This window comes from Daucus carota, chromosome 2 (genome assembly GCF_001625215.2).
Source record: "Daucus carota subsp. sativus chromosome 2, DH1 v3.0, whole genome shotgun sequence".
Classification (NCBI taxonomy): domain Eukaryota; kingdom Viridiplantae; phylum Streptophyta; class Magnoliopsida; order Apiales; family Apiaceae; genus Daucus; species Daucus carota.
The window spans coordinates 46,577,849-46,595,460 of NC_030382.2; the positions used below are offsets into that span (position 1 = coordinate 46,577,849).

At 35.4% G+C, this 17,612-nt stretch overlaps 3 protein-coding genes across 5 annotated transcripts; 1 reads left to right on the top strand and 2 right to left on the bottom strand.

Annotated features, from left to right (window-relative positions):
- Positions 1-4,257: 4,257 nt before the first annotated feature.
- LOC108208080 (protein PAL OF QUIRKY) lies at positions 4,258-5,046 on the bottom strand. The gene is made up of 2 exons (XM_017378560.2): positions 4,914-5,046; positions 4,258-4,667 (listed from the first exon to the last, which is right to left on the bottom strand). Exons 1-2 carry the CDS (start codon positions 5,044-5,046, stop codon positions 4,258-4,260), a joined length of 543 nt encoding a protein of 180 aa, XP_017234049.1.
- A 1,647-nt stretch (positions 5,047-6,693) lies between these two features.
- On the bottom strand, positions 6,694-15,192 carry LOC108209233 (uncharacterized). Of its 3 annotated transcripts, XM_017380037.2 has the most exons (12): positions 14,858-15,192; positions 14,522-14,570; positions 12,883-13,278; positions 11,711-12,066; positions 11,446-11,625; positions 11,179-11,376; positions 10,613-10,687; positions 10,456-10,528; positions 9,216-10,332; positions 9,081-9,137; positions 7,163-7,237; positions 6,694-7,008 (listed from the first exon to the last, which is right to left on the bottom strand). In XM_017380037.2, the coding sequence occupies exons 1-12, from the start codon at positions 15,053-15,055 to the stop codon at positions 6,963-6,965; spliced, it is 2,820 nt and encodes a 939-aa protein (XP_017235526.1). In that variant the 5' UTR covers positions 15,056-15,192; the 3' UTR covers positions 6,694-6,962. The 3 variants fall into 3 exon arrangements, with proteins under 3 accessions (XP_017235526.1, XP_017235525.1, XP_063943908.1); XM_017380036.2 differs by having other exon boundaries at positions 6,694-7,237; XM_064087838.1 differs by lacking the exon at positions 14,858-15,192 and having other exon boundaries at positions 6,694-7,237; positions 12,883-13,697; positions 14,522-14,546.
- A 1,366-nt stretch (positions 15,193-16,558) lies between these two features.
- On the top strand, positions 16,559-17,268 carry LOC108206410 (large ribosomal subunit protein uL15x). Its single transcript, XM_017376709.2, has one exon. It carries the CDS (start codon positions 16,568-16,570, stop codon positions 17,159-17,161), a length of 594 nt encoding a protein of 197 aa, XP_017232198.1. The 5' UTR covers positions 16,559-16,567; the 3' UTR covers positions 17,162-17,268.
- The last annotated feature ends 344 nt before the right edge of the window (positions 17,269-17,612 follow it).

Here is a 17,612-nt window from a genome sequence, read left to right on the forward strand (position 1 = left end):
AATGCCTTGAATTTTTTGCCAACCTAGCATGTCACTGGCTAATACACCACCTTCATTCTAACTGTGTATGTAGATGCATACTGTATATTTACAGTATAAACTTAACTCTCTCTTGTGATATTTGTCGAGAGAACGTTTATCGGCTTATGCACAGACCTAATTACGTGACAATCTCGTCGCTGTTGAGCTTCCTAAAACTGATGCTTTGATTAGATTGAAAGTTCTTGTTCTTTTTGCTGTTGTCATCTTCATTTTATTAACACCAATAAGGCAATAATACGATTTCTAAATATAAAACTTGGCTAATTATCCGACACTTTCACAAGCCTACTTGCTCATTTAAACTCCATCTAAACCTGTCACGTGCACAAAAATGTTTTTACATCTCATAACAGCAGACTAATCCGGCCAGATCAAGTCCCAGTTCAATTAAAAAAAATGACGATGACTTTAAAAAAAAATCATTATATGTCAATATTAATTTCAAATAATTATATATTTCATTTTAAATTTTAGAGCATCTCCAACCATCGAAAGTCTTTGGCTAAAAGATGAGTTGGCATATCTAAAATAAAAAAATTTAGCCAACAGCTCGAAAAACTCAACTTCAACCATGCTCAGCTGTTGTCTATAAATTTAGCCAATCTCCTATGGATGACTTAAATTTGTCGAACCTCTACAGGTCTGTAAGAAATCTGTAGAAAGATTGTACATCATTTATTACCATATTAAACTGATATATTCTATTTTAATAATCTAAAATATTAATAACATACTATCTTTAAATTATAGCCAACCAATATAGTCAATACCATTGAAGCAAAATATCTTACAGGTTCATCAAATTTTACATATTGCCTTACAGGTCCAATTTAGCCAACAATTATAGCCAACGCCGTTGGAGATGCTCTAACCATTTCCGGTGCATAGACCTGCGTTTCAAGGGATGAATGATGGAACACTAACCAGACGTGTACTCAAGATTTTCTGTCGGAGATTTGGTTTCAGCATAAATTATTAATGGCATTGTGGTATTAATTTATTATGAATTTTTATATCAGAGATTTCCTATTTGAATTCTTTAGATTTTACAATCATATATTCATTAAAAAAATCGATTCCAACATATTTAGTGGGTGTCTGGCGAGGTTTATTGTAATAAAAATTATTTATTAATAAAATTTCTTTTATTTCAATAATTTGAATTTTTAAAGTATAAATTTAAATTATGAAACACTCAACAGATTAATAAGTCAAAGTTATTTAAACACTTTTAATAATTTATAGATCAAGTTCACTTATCAATTATAATCCCGTTATTTAATTTAAGTAATAAGTCAATTTTTTTAAATCAAGCCAAACGGTCTTTTAAGTTGTTGTTAACAAAATCATTTTATTTTTTTCGAATTTTCCGAATCCTTTCTAAAATCAAATTTTTAATGAAGCTAAGGGTTTCAAAGATAAATCCAATAAAGAAAACTACAAGTGGATGGTTAAGCATAGAGTAGCTGCTAAGCTGCAACAAATCAGGGGTGACAGAGCAACCTGATGGAATTGTCTCCTAAAATCTTGGTTTACTTGACCACTATCCATTTTAGCCTTACTTTCACTCCTGAAACCTCCGTCAAAAGCCTGCTGGATCCATCCCCAGTTTTACACACACCCGTACCAGTCTACTCCGCATCATTTAACTAAAGGTCAAATCATTACCCTTCTGTGTTTTCTAAACATCCACGTACTCCTCCGTGTTTGCTTTGTGCTGAATTGATCCAGTTGGGTCACCAATAATAGGAGAGTGCAGTTGACAACAAGACACGAACCAGAAGAGTAGACGTGTGTAACCAAGGAACTAAAACATGTATGGACATTTAGTCCAGGGCTTTACTTGAATTAACATTGTACTGTAGAGCAAGCGTGCAATCTGGCTCCTGCTGAAAATAAAGAAAAAGCTGCGAAACGGTAGTAAAATAAATCAAGAGAGAGATGGAGAATTAAATTAAGAGAATGCTTTGTCTCCTGCTGCAGTTGATTCATAAGCCTGTCTGTACGTTCTGTGTCCATCTTCATTAATCTAATGCCTATGGTATTATACTTATGATACTAGTGTCATCTCATCTTACGTGCTGTTTTGAGATGATCCGTGTATTTATTACGGGTCGACTACTGGTCCGACCAAATTATGCTGCTGCTGCTCTACTATATATGCTTCTACACTGTACATGGGGTGTGCATCTACAATTATTCTACGTAACATTCATTTATTTGTTTGATATAGAGCCCTGATCCTCTGCTCAGCTGCAGGGTTTATACCGCTTATTTATTACGCTGCCATGCATGTTCCTCTTCCATGATTAATCTTTTTCTTCCGTCCACACTCCACACTGCTTACCCGATGAATTATTTAAATACAATTAGATATATTTTAATTTTATCTCGACTGCAAAAGGTGTTAAAAAGTTATTAGTAGTATCATTAAGTTGCTTTTTTGTTTAAAAGTCTGGGCTTATAAATCACAGACGCCTTATTTTTTCATATAGTTTTATATAAAAAATTTGTAAGTCAACTTCCGATTTAACACTACAAAATTTTTTAAATTTTTAGGTCAACTTTCAACTTATAAACCCGATCTCAAAGGTCGATATACTAGGCTTTTTATGGATTTTTTTTAAATTTGTTTTTATAAAAATGTAAAAGATCATTTTAAAGGATAATTTATAATATATTATTATTATATTAATAATTTTATACCAGATAAATTATAAATATAAACAATTTATCAAAACATATAAATTTAAAATTACTTTCACTTATATAAACTTCTCAACAATTTTTTTTAACTTAAATCAAACAACTCCTAAATGTATCGCGTATGTCCTAACATCCTGAGGATTCGGTGATTTTGAGATGTTAATGATTCGTGTTTTTGAGATGTTAATAAAATAAAAAAATATTTATGCAATAGGTCGTTTGCCGTAGCATTGTTAGTTTTATAGCTGCAGATATACAGTTTTGTCCTAAATTTATAACTGAAAAGTTTGAAGAACTTTCAAGAAATGTAGCCAAGTGGTAAGGAACTTCTCCCAAGCTTGAGACTGATGGACTCCCGTCTACGGGCCACAGTGTTGGCCAATTTAGTTGTCATCTAATATTAAGAACCAGCTCTAGTAGTGGCCCAATAGGTCCAAGTTTAATCAACCAAACCCAGATCATATATTTGATGAGGCTTTTAATACTGTTTTTCAGATGTGAAAAGTAGCATGGAATGGTCCATCATCCATGGCTTCCAAGTTCCATCAATCTTTTTCTTATTGTCAACATCTTGTTAGTAGGCCAAACAACAACTCAATTCCTAGTAGACAGGCTCATTTGTCTTGGAACCGTTTTAGATTAGGATAGCCATGGAAGAATTTTACTGAAATAATGAATAAATAAATGCCTTTGCCTTTTTCAGATAAAGATCTTATTCTGTAGATAAATATCTTGTATTAAATCATCATGTGAACGTATTTTGAAGTTAATAATTTTGCCTTGGAAAACATTCAAACAAAAGCAAAATAATTGGATGCAAAGGTGTGTATTTCTGATACTTTATTATGGAGAGTTAAGAAAATTCATTAATATTTCCTCCATTTCATTCTTTAAATCATATATTAGATATTACATCTTCAATTTGAGATGAAATGTTTCATTTTCTCTAACTCTTGTTTTTTTTTAAAAATCTCATCATAACAATTTTGCACTCACTTATTTTTTAGAATTTCATCCAATCTATATTACTTTCAAGTAATTTTACTCATTTCATTACATTTCATTTTTTTTTCCTCCAACCAAATACAATATAAGTGCGAAATATTTAGAATTTTAATACTATTAAAAATAAAAAAAGTAGGCAGATGATTGTGTTCAATGATTTAAAAAAGAAGCAGATGTCCAAAGTAATGGGTCTAGAAGTTCTAGTCCACTTATTTTCCAACTTGTTGAGCGTACCTTAAAACGAAGATAAAAAAATGAAAACCACATACTCGCCATTCACAGTGGAACAATCGTTACAAGAAGAAGAGGACACGTAACAAATTAATTCAACCATTCTGTATAACAGTCTAACACTGAAATGCGTGTTTATTCTAATACTAACTAATTTAGCACCACAAATTGAAATTAGTAATTCGTAACACTGCCACCGCGATGATTTTTAGTATAATAATCGATGATTTGCACTCGAACATGATCCAAGCTCTTAACATTTTGGAGTTACAATTACCAGTGATTGCCATTATGACTCCGATCAGGGCTCACATGTGCATGGCATGGAACTCTAATTCCGACTGATTTATTGTGGAACGAAGAATAAGCATTCGGCATCAGAGTCTGATGTGTGCATCGTCTAGAACTCACTGGTGGAAACCTGGAGGTGCCAACATGCATATTTGAAGGAGATCTAGGCGAGGTGGAGTCGGTGGTCGAAGGAGAAGGAGATGTAGGTTTATGAAGCGATAAGAATGCTCTGATCTTCATAGACGAAGACTCGGCGTGATCATATTCTTCCATTAGGTTAGAAAGATCTTCATCGCAGGTCACGGAAACTAATGCATCCAAGTCTTCCATTGGCAATTGACACCTTAAACTCACGGATGTTCCGCACATTTCTCCCATCTTCACTAGTAAATCTGCATCCATATCATGTATATTTAGCTAGCTATATACTCAAAAAACCATTACAAATTTACGAGTTAGCCTAATAAATAAAAACTGCAATCCAAATTATTTTTAAATTCGAAACATATATACTTTTGATTCCCTTTAAAAAAATGATTATCGTGTTTTTAGGATAAAAATTTTTAGACATCAAGTAAAGTCGTAAAACACGTAACGAGAAAACATCTACTTCGAATGGAGTGAGGCGGGGTACTGACCTGAGAAAGAGATGGAATGATCGACGGAGAGGACGCGAGTATGACCGCCGTTGTAACGGAGGACGCCGTCAGGATAACGGGGGAGGATTTTGCCGCCGTAGCTACATAGGAATTTAACTGACGGAGTGGCCATCTGTGCTTTCTAATATGTATGACTGAAGATGTACAGAGAGAGTTAAGAAGCTTTTGAAGTAGGAGATGGTGATATGTTGCGTGGCTTGACTCTACAACTCTTTTCGGCCTAACATTATTCTATTATTTATAGATTTTTCTTCTGCACTTTTTGATTTTTTCTTTAAACTTTTTTAAGAATCAAAAATATCTTGGGGAACGTACATTTACTGAAAACCTTTTTTCCAATGAATTTGGTGAGTCATTTCATATTAAACATTTAATTATGAGTTATTTAATCAAAAATTGGTGAGATGCAATTTATATGGCATGTTTTCTCAGTAGTTATTATAAAAAACATGCTAATTCTACAACCAAATTTAAAGAATTTTACGTAATTTTTTTTTTTTGTCATAACTTAATCTAAATTTTTTAATTGTATTGAATAACAAATAAACATTTAAATATTTAAATTATACTAATTTCTTGATTCGTCCAGAAGTGCATTCACACGAATCGACTAGAACAGAAAAGTGAGTTTTGGGCTGGGCCCCGAGTGGGTTCTGGGTGGCGGAGGGTAGATACTACAAAACGAGGCTACGTTACTTAGCCTGGTGGAGATTCCCATTCGTGTAGGCCCAACATATAGATTTTTATGTAGTCGACCTTATATGTTTCTACGACCACTCGACCATGCTCATGCTATTGCTATTGTATCTGGCGTCAAAATTTATTTGTGATACCCAAAATCATTTATCATGTACAAAATTTATTAAAATTGAAATTAAAATCGGAAAAATAAAAATAGAACAATTTTAATTTTAGTTCAGTTCTGTTTGTATATAATAAAATTGAATCGAATAGATATTTAATAATAATTGAATATATGTTTTACATAAACAGTTGATGGAAGGAGGGAATATTCAATAAAAAATGGAATTCTAACCTTAAACTGTTAAACATTATATAATTTAAAAAAATACTAACAAAGCAGAAAGAGCTTAAACACCGACTGGATAGTATGGACAGTGAAAGATTGCTAAAATAATTGACTACTACTACTACTCCGATTCCGATGCCGGGCCTCAATTATCATGTAATGGAAGGGTGACGAAAAATCAACATTTGTGGGCCCTTAAAACCTCTATTCAGCAAGAGGCCCCAAGGAAATGGCCCGAACGTGGTAGTCTTCTCTCTCTCTTTTTTCTAGTGTAAAAGATAATTTCAATTTATATGAAATACACAACTAAATGAAAATGACCACATTTTCGTATCAATGAAGAACAAGGGTAACGATGAGATCCTATTAATTGATATTGTGCTTATTTGTGTCACTGTAAACCAAAACTTACATGGACTTGAGCCCAATTCAAATCATGGGCAATTGCTTGAAACTAGGTTCTGATATCCATTAACTCTGCCTGTTAATTATATCAAACGTTTTATTTAGCGGGGGAAAAAAACAAAAAAAAACAGTGCAGATGTTTTCACATGATAGCCATGCAATCAATTGTTGTTTCAGCTTTTTGATTTGTTCAATCGTTTTTATTTACTTTTAACACACAAGTTCAATTTTAATCACATATTTTTATAGATAAAGAAAAATCAACTATGTGTTTAAAACACTTAGAAATGTGTGGAAAAAGTTTCGTCAAACAAAAAACACATGTATATTAAACCAAAACTTAAATCTAAACCAAAGAAAAGATTGTTTTACATAATTTTTAAATTTAAGAAAGCAACTGAAATATTAAAAACAATGCCAGCACAGCGGGTAAACATACTAGTTTCAGTATGGAGGGTTGCATTTCAAAAAGCGTCACACATATCCGGTACCAAGCAATCTATCAAGCATATTCTAGTATAGAGGATCATAATACCAAGCACCACCAGGATCCACAGACTGCACCTCATACTGGCTCATGTTGCCCTTTTCAATCATCTTTTCCGACGAGCAGGTGACCTGGATCTTGATCTCTTTCTTCTGCAATAAGAAGAGTACAACAGTTACTAGCCCAAAATTTTCCAAAAGTCTAGAAATATACCCTCAGATGGTGTCACCGGCCCCGATTATTAGAGTCATGGATGTGTCAAAAACATCAAAGCAAGCTAATCTAACAAGACACACTGAAAAATACCTGGCTGTCTCAAGAGAAGAGTAGGGAGAATGCCTGTGCTGAGAATGCTTGCTATGTGGAGACCGCGAAACTTGTCTAGAAACGAAAACATCGCATGCTAAACCAGTAAGTTAAAGATATTTGAAAGGCCTCTGCCCAGCCTTTTGTAGTCAGAATTATAAGAATCAGCCTGTCTTAGACTCTGAGTAAACTACTCTGCTTTTGATCAGATAATATCACATCTATATTGTTAAATTTAAATACCACAATTCAAGAAAATTCCAAGCCGTTCCTGTTATATCTCCATTCTCCCCTAACAAACCACATAACTAATGCCTGAGTTATAAGCAAAATCAGAAAATCTTCTTCAATTCAAAGAAGATAAAGAACCAGTTGCGTTAAAAGTTGATAGGAAAGCCATCCATATATGTGCTCAACAGTACACATTGAATTCATAAGAAGCATGTGTATGGGCCTATGGATCCACATGGCTTGGCCACTTGAAAAAAAATGCAAGCATAAATAATTATTAGTAGCAACTTGATCAACACAAAGTGCTTAATCTTTATAATCTTTATTTACTAGCATCCCTTACTTTTAACAGAATTACAGTGATAATAATGCCAAAAAATGTTATCTCTGACAAGGACATGTATGTTTTAGTTCATCTGCTTGCTAATGTGATGATGTGACATGTATCAGTCACGGGCCTACAATTATCTAGTCCACATGACAGAAGAAGTGTTGGGACACTAATATGCTCTTACAGAGTACAGTAGACAACAAACTAAAAAACAATGGAAAAAACTATGCGTAAAACTGAGTTTTCTATGCATTTGAGTATTACTTATAACTTAATTAACACATGAACAAGCAAGAAAGTAGCCTCATCTAGAGCTGCTCAATCCAATACAAATAATCACGAAAACAGAATGAATGAGGTGAGAAAAAATTGATTAGTATCCATAATATTGGTGATCCATCAATAGGCATCTGCCTGGCACCTGAATCTGATCAGAACATACTGGTAACTGATTTAACATTACAGATGCAAGTCTACTAGTAGAACCAACCTTTTGCAGTGAGGGCTAGTTGACTTCAAGACAAATGGTAGGACATTAATTAGGACTAAGTAAACCACCAAAAATATATTAGAAAAGTCAGATTCCAACTCTTTATATTTAATATGAAATTTCAGCTCAAAAGTGGTTCAGGAAACCAAAGACAAATCACATCAGCAAAGTATATAGAAGCTACTTTATCTTGGCTTTCCCGCTGGAACTCATAACAATATAGGCCTTCAGGCCTTGATCATACTTCCCAATTACATAATGGCCCTGTTTGGAAGTTAGAGGTTTGGGGCAAAATTAGAGGTTTGAGGTGATTTAGAGGTTTGACCACTAAAATAAGCTAATATGAGCGTTTGGTAGGTAGCGGATTGAAATAGAGGTTTGGATCCAAAAAGCTAATTTTGAAAAAGCTACTTTGAGGAGCTTTTTGGATTAGTGGTTTGGGTTTGTGTCACAAAAAACTAATCAATTAGCTATTTACCAAACAGTTTTACGAGAAACAGCTAATTCAATCCGCTAGTCAAAACATCTAATCTAATCAGCTAGTCAAAATATCTGATTCAATCCGCTAACAGCTAACCGCTAATTCCCAAACAGGGCCAATATATTCATTTAGTATGTTTTAGTTGTAGTAATTACATATGTGATAGCAGACAAATTCTAACACTCTAGCAGACTGTATAATTAATAAAATTATCTCTTTAAAAACTAAAATCCTTTAATCGTATAGTTAACAAATTCAAACTCGAATATTGACATTAGTTGCTTTCTTATTGTTTAGTCAGTGGGACTGAAATGTTTTGGAAAATAGCCCTTCTCTTAAACGAAGACTGAAAGCTAATTATGAAAGGCTGTGTAGAAGGTTGTACCTTCGTCGAGATCTGACAGGCGATGGGGAAGATTTTTGTTTTCTTGAATGCGACTTCCTGTAGCACAAAATTATATATTAGAAGATACGTGACGTATAACAGGTGAGATGCAGTGGAATATATAGCACGACAAACCTTCTAGAGTCCGGTTTAGACTCGTCATCACTAGAATCCTTGGTATGACTATCCATTGCATGATTCTTTCTATCTCTATCCCTACTACCAACTGAAGAAGAACGACGTCTCTTGTGTCTGCTTGAGTTCTTATCTCTTGATCTTTCTCCCTTCTCATCTTTGGTTCCATCTTTCATCCTTTCATAACCTTCTTTAGTTCTTCTGTCTTTTTCTGTCTCCTTTGTTTCCTTCTTATCACGATGACTGGATCTTCTCTTGCTGTCGGTATCCACCGACTTTTCTGCATACTTACGATCATGAACCTTCAATTTATCTTTAAAACCATCGCGATCATCTATTCTTTCCTTCTTTACCTTCCTCTCCTCCTGCCTCCTATCACTGTCATATCCCCCTACATACCCTCTATCATCCCTAATCTCCTTAACAATATCCTTCCCAAAAGACCTCCCTTTCCTACCATATTTGTCATTTTTAACTGGTTTGTTTTTGGCTTCCTCAACCTTAGTATCATCTGATGTTCCCTTGGCACCAACACTCTCAACTAACGGCTCTGTTTTCCTTTCAGCCTTCTCAATATTATCCTTTAACATGGAAATGTCAGTTTTATAAACAACCTCTGCACCATTTTTTAGGTCATGACTATCAGCAGAAATGTTTGTCTTCGAAGAATTTTTGGATCCCACAGAGACATGCATAGATTCTTTGCCTGACCCATGATTGCTAGGTTCATCATCAGGCTTGAAGTTATCTGAGTTCCCATTAGGGTACACTCTGCCAGAATGACTTTTAAAGACAGAGTTGTTTTCCTGGGTGTCCTTAGTGTTTGCTACTGAGAGGTCATTCCCATCCCCAGATACATTGTCTGAACGAATTTTGATGGCTGAAGGCCGATGTATGGTGTCTCTCCTAGAATTTGGCACATGGATATTCTCTACGTCATCATCCTCATCATCTTCAGATGCATAACTACCAAGTCCTAGCAAATCTCCAGGAACACTCGACGTTGACTTTCTAGTATCATCCAAATCATTTTCACTGGGCTTTGCTGTAATTAGAACCTTTGTAGAAGCCTTTGAAATTGGAACTTCTGGGGCAGATGTTGATGCATTGTAGTTGACTAATTGCACAGCAGCGACAAACAATTGTAGAGAGGTAAATGGGTTAAAGTTATCTATTTTATTCAGATCTTATGGAAAGAACTTGGCTAGAACTATAATATTTGTTTAACATAAAGAACTACCTTTCCGTGGAATTGAACTACCTTCTTCACTGAGAACCTTAGTTGCAATTTCATCAAAAAGTTCATCAGTTACCTGAAATAAATCATCTTGAAAAACACACTCAACAAGATAAGAATTGACAGATGGACACTTGCCCTATTTGATCAGATTTACAACCTTTAACAGAACTTCAGTCAGAACACGTTTTATTTCATGATTTATTGCTGAAGTCCTAGCAATTTCTGCATCATCCTGCAATAATTCACGAACACATCTAATCAAAGAAAGTTAATTGGGAAACAAATGAAAGAAAAGAAGAGGAACAAGTGGTAGTACTACCAAATTGATAGAGTAAATTAACAATCGCGTAAAAACTAATTTTAACAGCGTAGAAGTTAGACCCTTGAATGAAAGAAGAAACCTAAGGTTGGCTAATTCTGTTAGAGTCAGTCACACTGCCATATATTCGCATTAATATTTTAGAAATATAAAGTTGAACACATCTGTGCATACATATTGTGTTTTGGTCAGCATATAAGCCTTATCCAATCGATTTCTCTCTGATTAACTGAGCCAAAAACGATTTTTTTGTTAAATTCACGTGGCTAAGTCAACAAAAGTCTATCCCTGGGTGAATTAAGCTCATGTTAATCTCAGACTTTACGGCTTCAATACAGATCTAAAAGAGGTTGACAATAAGTTCTATAAACGGAACAAATTCAAAAATTAGATGGAAAAGAGACCTCTTCATCATCATCATCATCATCTTCTGCTGACCTAGACGAATCGATAGTTTTGCTCTCTGAATTTCCTTTCAAAAATGATTTATTGATCACTTCCTCTTGCACTGATTTAGCGTCCACGGAAAACTCTGGAGCAGAAGTTGGAATTACAGCTTTATTTTTTATTAGTTCTTCTCTTAGCCAGTTAGGTACCGAGGGCTGAAATATCACAAAACAGTTAATATTGGATACCACAAGTAGCGAGGGTGCTGAAGAACATACAGTTACCTTTTTGGGACGATCAGAAACACCGGAAGCCCCAAAGCGATTACCAGGAAAAGCTGCTGAACCAGAAAAGGGAACACTGACTGAGGGGCCCACTGGCTGGAGGTTTTGTCCAGTAATTCTTCCAAACAGTGGTCCAGAGTGTCCTGGAACAGGTGAAGATATAGCCAAAGAAGGATCCAACTACAATATGTTTAACAAAAATCATATTTAGTATAGTCAAAAATGATCTAAGGCTGCAGAAAAAAGCGATAAATGATAACCAAACCTGTGGGCCTGGTGCGTGCAGCGGAGGATAAGCTACACCAGGGGCAGCAGTGGCTTTCAAAGAATGGATAGATCCCATAGCTGGACTGTCTGTGCCTCCTACGTATACCCCAGAATTTTGAGAACAAGCGGATTGCACAAGATCACGGTCACGAATAAACCCGGGGGCAAAATCTAACGGTTGATCACTAGGATCACTTGCGCGATCATCTGACTGGTGGCTGAATGCATAATGAGTCTGCCCCATAGAAATTGTTCTGTGAACTGCAGTAGGTTGAGCTTGCTGCTGCGCATTTGAGTTGAAGGACCAAGGTGACTGGTTGGATTGCTTATTCTGCTCTGCAAACTCTTCTTTACCTGCCATGCCACATAGTAAAAGTCAAACATCTAAACATCAGAAGGGCTAAAGATTCTGGCGTAGAGTTCCTATCCTAAGTCAATGTGCACAAAGACCGACTTCCTGTACAATTGACAACTAGAGCTAAATGAGCAAATTTCGATTGTTCGAGACCTGTTAATCTAATTTGTGTTACAAAGATAGCAATTTTTGTTATATATCTCGACAATATACTGCCCTAGAGGACACCCCATTTAGTGAAAGCCAATGGATTTAACTGGAAAAACAGCAGCTTTTTTCTTTTGACTTTCTTGACTTGAAAGAAACCATATACCTCCTCTCCTATGTTTTCTTTGCTTATTCCTCTCTCAGAAACCCTATTGACATCATTCACTCTTGTACACCACCCTCATAAGTCATTTTGGAGAGTTAATATTATCCTTAATCAATCCTCAATTCCTCGTAGTGGTGTTTGTTTTCTCCTAATAAACTATGCATACTTTTTAATGCTTGCTTAAGAGTTGAGAGCATGACAATACTATTGTTCTATCAGGAAAGCTATAGATAATCAATCTGCAGCAGAATCACCAAATAGAGAATCACCTGTTCTTCAGTATTTTTGCAATCCAGACTATTCTATTAAGAAATCTTAAAATGATTGACAATAAATCTGAACTAAGCCTGCTTAGGAAAGCAATAAAGTTAGGAAAATTTTAATATAACTCATTACTGAAGCCATTGGAGAAAAAAACATTAGTGGCAATTACATATTCTATTCATGCATTCCTCGTGCAAAAGCTTTGCACTCTAAATCAGTATGCCAATAAAATCATTACCTGCGACAGAAGAATAACTAGAAGGTACCTCCTGCTGGTGAACTGATGAATTTGAAGGAGAACTTTCTTGATAAAGAAAAGCAGCAGTTGATTCACCAACTAAGCTTCCATTTCTACCATTGAAAGGCATATGGCCGTCTAGAACATATCCGGAGCTGAAGGACGCCTCTGATGACTGGTAAGGCGGTGCAGTAGAAGGTTGATTTTGCTGACAGCTTGAAGCAGGAACTGGAAAATGCTGTCCATCTGAATTCTGTGGTTTAGCCATTGAATACTGATTTTCTTCTAAACTGCCAACCGGTATATATTGAGCCTCGGGAAATTGATTATTTGAAGAGGACTGGGCAGCTGCCCATTCTCTTGCCTTGGCAGCCCAATCTTCGCCATTATTGTGTACTAGAGTTTCAGCATCATTTGCAGATATAGAAGAATTGTTATATACTAGAATATAGAAAGAACAGGCTTATAAAAACTTCTGGATATGCTCTTCGACAGAACAATAGGCATCACGAATGGTCAGGCATGGCAGATTGCAAGAGCAGTTACAAGTTACAACTCAAAACCCTTCATTGTTTAAAGTGTTATACTTATATACCAAAACAAGAGGTGTAAAGCATCCTCATATTGTAACCTCCCCACTAACAGGTTCAGCTATTGAAGTATTCTGGGGCTTGCCAATTCACTTCTCATGCTTAGCTAGAAAGACTGCTATTCTCCATACTGCCTCGTCGCCTACGTTACCCCGACTCTTCATATTGCCTCGAGTACCCGTGCCGGACACTAGACACTCCGTCATGGGTATGGACACTCCGACACTTATTTTAGGCAAAAAACATGTAAAATTTTCAAAATATTGCCGAGTCCGACACTTGGACACATATCTACTTGGACACTTTCAACTGAGTCCGGGTACCATAGCTCGCCACTTTTGAGCATTACAATTACTTTTTCAAACACACAAATTTGTGCAATAAAATATATAGCAAGAGAAGGGATGGTACAACAATATACTAAACATATAATCATAACTCAGAAGTAAAATGGTAATATTAGGCTATCAACTCTGTTCTGAAAGTCGGTGATTAATCGTGATTAATCACCGATTAATCTCTGTTCCGTAGCTCACCGAACTAATTAAATCTCCGATTAATCATTAGTCTGTGACTTCACCGATTAAGTCCGATTTCCGCTTTTTACAACACTGGCTATCAACAACATCATGGGGATGGAGCAGTGTTGATACAATTGACTAGTTGATAACTACGACTTAGAAATTATATAAAGGTGATTTTTAAAATCATACCAAGGACTGAAAATCAGATACAAAATTTATAGCAAAAGGCATTGCCATAGGAGGGTGTGTCTATCTGTGTATGTGTGTATTTAAAATGACGAGAACATAGCAAGTTAGCAACACGCAATAAGACGGAATCAAACAACTTGATCTTGCTAACGCTGAAGATAACATATGACATAGGGGAAAACAGCAACAGCAAGTAGGCCTAAAATATATCCCAACAGAAAAAGAAAAGCACATATCTACTTCAAACAAGTAAGATAGGGAATTAAAGGGGGGAAAATTGTACGATGGCGTGATTTGAAGAATGAGGCAATCTATAAAGCATATATATATACAGACCTGGGTATTGCACACCTTGATTTTGATTCCAACCTGTGTTATGCCATTCCTGAAAGCAAACACATAAATAGTCCATTATGTTCCCCGAAGAAGAGGATATCCACGACTACTAAGACATTACGGCACAGTCCAAACAAAAAAAAACCTCCTCCTAACACCTAATGAAAGCTTTGAAATCATATACAACTTGACGAAGTTTTACGTATTACTACACAATAAGCAAGTTCCGAAACAGAGTACAATTCAAGCCTAATGTATAAGTTTTCCCAGTAAATTAGAAAGACACAATTACGAAAATGCAAAATCAATTGTAAGAAACGTAGTAATAATAGTGACCTGATTGAGACGAGGGGGAGGGTAATAGTGGTGTTGCGCAGGATAAGGTGGCGGAGGGTGAGAGGGCGGGGGTGGGGCCCACTGTTGATTTGGCGACGGAGAGTGGGAGAGGTATTGGAATTGGCCGGAATACCATGATTGTTGTTCCGGCGGGGGCGGTGGTGGCGGTGGTCTCATGCAGCCTTGCTGGTATTCCATCTTCTACCAAGTGTGTGTGACTGTGTGTATTAATATTATAGGGTTTTGTTACTTTGTAGAAGGGTAGTAATTTAGATGGATTTTACAAATAAAACTCACAAAAGATCACAGGTTAGCAGGGAAGAGTGTTAATGGCAAGTAGGGGTGAGCATTCGGTTCGGGTATCCATATACCGAATAGATATATCCGAAATATTTTGGTTCGGATATCGAACCGATAAAATATAATTCGGTATATGGAATGTTTTTAGATAATTTCGGAATTTCGGTTTTTTAAAACGGACTTTTGGATTTATCCGAATTAATCAAAAAATCCAAAATTTTGTAAAAAATATCTTTTATACTATTCTCATCTACTAATTTATATAGTTATGTTGTAACTTATCCTTTAGGTTTTTTTAAAACATAATAAACAATTTCAAATTTCAAACATTATCTATATGTATGTTTATCATTTGGTTGTCTCTAATAAGCTATGATTTATCAATTTATTTCTCTAAGATAAATTATGATTTGCATTTTGTTTTATTTAAATAAATGGTGCCTTATGTTCCTGTAGTTTGAATAGCTAATATGGTCTAGAAAGAATATTATAATTTTATTTTAAGAATTTCATTTTCTTTTTAATTTTGTTATACACATGCAGTTTGTGTTATATGCACAATTAAGGTTGTGTTATATGATACTTTTTGTTGTTTGGTTTTTTGGAAAGTTCGGAATCCGATCCGGATTAATATTAATGGTTCGGTTTCCATCCGAAATTAATTCGGTTCGGTATTTGGAAATGAAATTTCACATTTTTGGAAATTTGAATATCCAAAATAATTCCGGTTCGGTAACCAAATTTCCGAATACTCACCCTAATGGCAAGGGGGCTGCATTAATTTGAAGATTTATATAATTTTCTTGAATGTTTTTTACTTTACTCAAAAATAAATATAAATATGCTTTCAACGTTTAACAATGAAAAGGATTTTAAAATTTTTGAAATTTTTCTTTAAAATTGTTTTTTAGAAATTTCTTTAACCTGCGTGATTTCAAGTTTCAACGACATTTTTTTTTGTCAGGAAGTTTCAACGACTTTGATGTCACATGATTGTCCCCTAGTTTACTACTCCCTTCGTCCCATTTTATGTGAGTAGATGTAGTTGAAAAATGAGTAAAATCATGAGACTTATCAATATTTAATAATAGATTTGAGATAGTGGAGAAAAGTAGTGGGTGTAATAGTGTTTATTTAATAAAAACAGAATATAAAATATAGGGGTAGGAGATGTAATAGTGAAAAGTAGTGTTCAAAAATCGTAAGTATTATAGATTTATTTTTTTTGGGACGTCTCAAAAAAATGAGGTCACATAAAATGGGACAGAGGAAGTAATAGTTTGACACATAATTTTTGTATTTAAAATATAAGTATATAGAATATTTAATAGAAATCCAAAATTGTAAAATGAACCGAGGAATTAGCCTCAGGACCACACTATTTCACTCTAAGCCCAAAATCATTGACGAATGACAATGGACAGCCCACTAAAGCCCATAATCTCAAATACCCACAACACCATCTCTATATCAAACCCCCCAAACCCTAATTTTCATTTCTCACACTTGCACACTAGCCTAGCCGCCGCGTATCTCACATCAAGCGCATTCATCTTCACCATGACAACTCGCTTGAAGAAGAATCGCAAGAAGAGAGGCCACGTCAGCGCCGGCCACGGGCGTATCGGAAAGCACCGCAAGCATCCCGGAGGTCGCGGAAACGCCGGAGGAATGCACCACCACCGCATCCTATTCGACAAGTACCATCCGGGGTATTTTGGTAAAGTGGGTATGAGGTATTTTCACAAGCTCCGTAATAAGTTCTATTGTCCTATTGTTAATGTTGATAAGTTGTGGTCTATGGTTCCTCAAGAAGTGAAAGATAAGGCAGTTAATTCCCAAAATGCCCCTGTGTTAGATGTTACGCAACACGGGTATTTTAAGGTTCTTGGTAAGGGGAGTATGACTGGGCCGATGCCGATTGTTGTCAAAGCCAAGCTGATTTCGAAGACTGCGGAGAAGAAGATTAAGGAGGCTGGTGGGGCCGTGCTTCTTACTGCTTAGGTTTTTGATTATGTTTTTTTGTTTAAGAATGTTGAGTACTTTTGATATGGATGTTATTGAACCTGCTTTGATTGTCGGTTTTATAAAGTAATGGAGCTTTTATGTTATGTTGTTGTTTTGCTTCGTTTCATTTTTGGTTGGCTTGCATGACTAGTGAATGTGTGTGTTATTTTGAATGTCTATTGAAGCGGTATTTGCTTGCCATGGGTAGTGTAATTTTCCCCAATTGAGATAAGATTATATAATTATTTCAGATAAGATTATATAATTATTTCCTATTATGCCATATTGTGTGTAATGAAAGAGGATGATGTTTGCAGTAAGTTATTTAGTTTTATCTAGGCATTGTATCTTGCAAGTAACTTGTGGTTGTGCTGGGAAAAGGGAGAGAGAAGGGGAATACATGTTCATCGTGTGTTGTGTGCAATGTTATGGTTATCATGCTGTGTGT

Excerpts from the sequence above, each read along its gene's own strand:
- LOC108206410 (XM_017376709.2), top strand. The coding sequence starts at position 16,568 with ATGACAATGGACAGCCCACTAAAGCCCATAATCTCAAATACCCACAAC.
- LOC108209233 (XM_017380036.2), bottom strand. The coding sequence starts at position 15,055 with ATGGAATACCAGCAAGGCTGCATGAGACCACCGCCACCACCGCCCCCG. Across the intron at positions 13,279-14,521 it reads TCAAGGTGTGCAATACCCAG|TACACAATAATGGCGAAGAT; the intron begins GTCTGTATATAT and ends CTGAAACTCTAG. Across the intron at positions 11,377-11,445 it reads TTTCTGATCGTCCCAAAAAG|CCCTCGGTACCTAACTGGCT; the intron begins GTAACTGTATGT and ends GTGATATTTCAG.
- LOC108208080 (XM_017378560.2), bottom strand. The coding sequence starts at position 5,046 with ATGGCCACTCCGTCAGTTAAATTCCTATGTAGCTACGGCGGCAAAATC. Across the intron at positions 4,668-4,913 it reads TCATTCCATCTCTTTCTCAG|ATTTACTAGTGAAGATGGGA; the intron begins GTCAGTACCCCG and ends ATATGGATGCAG.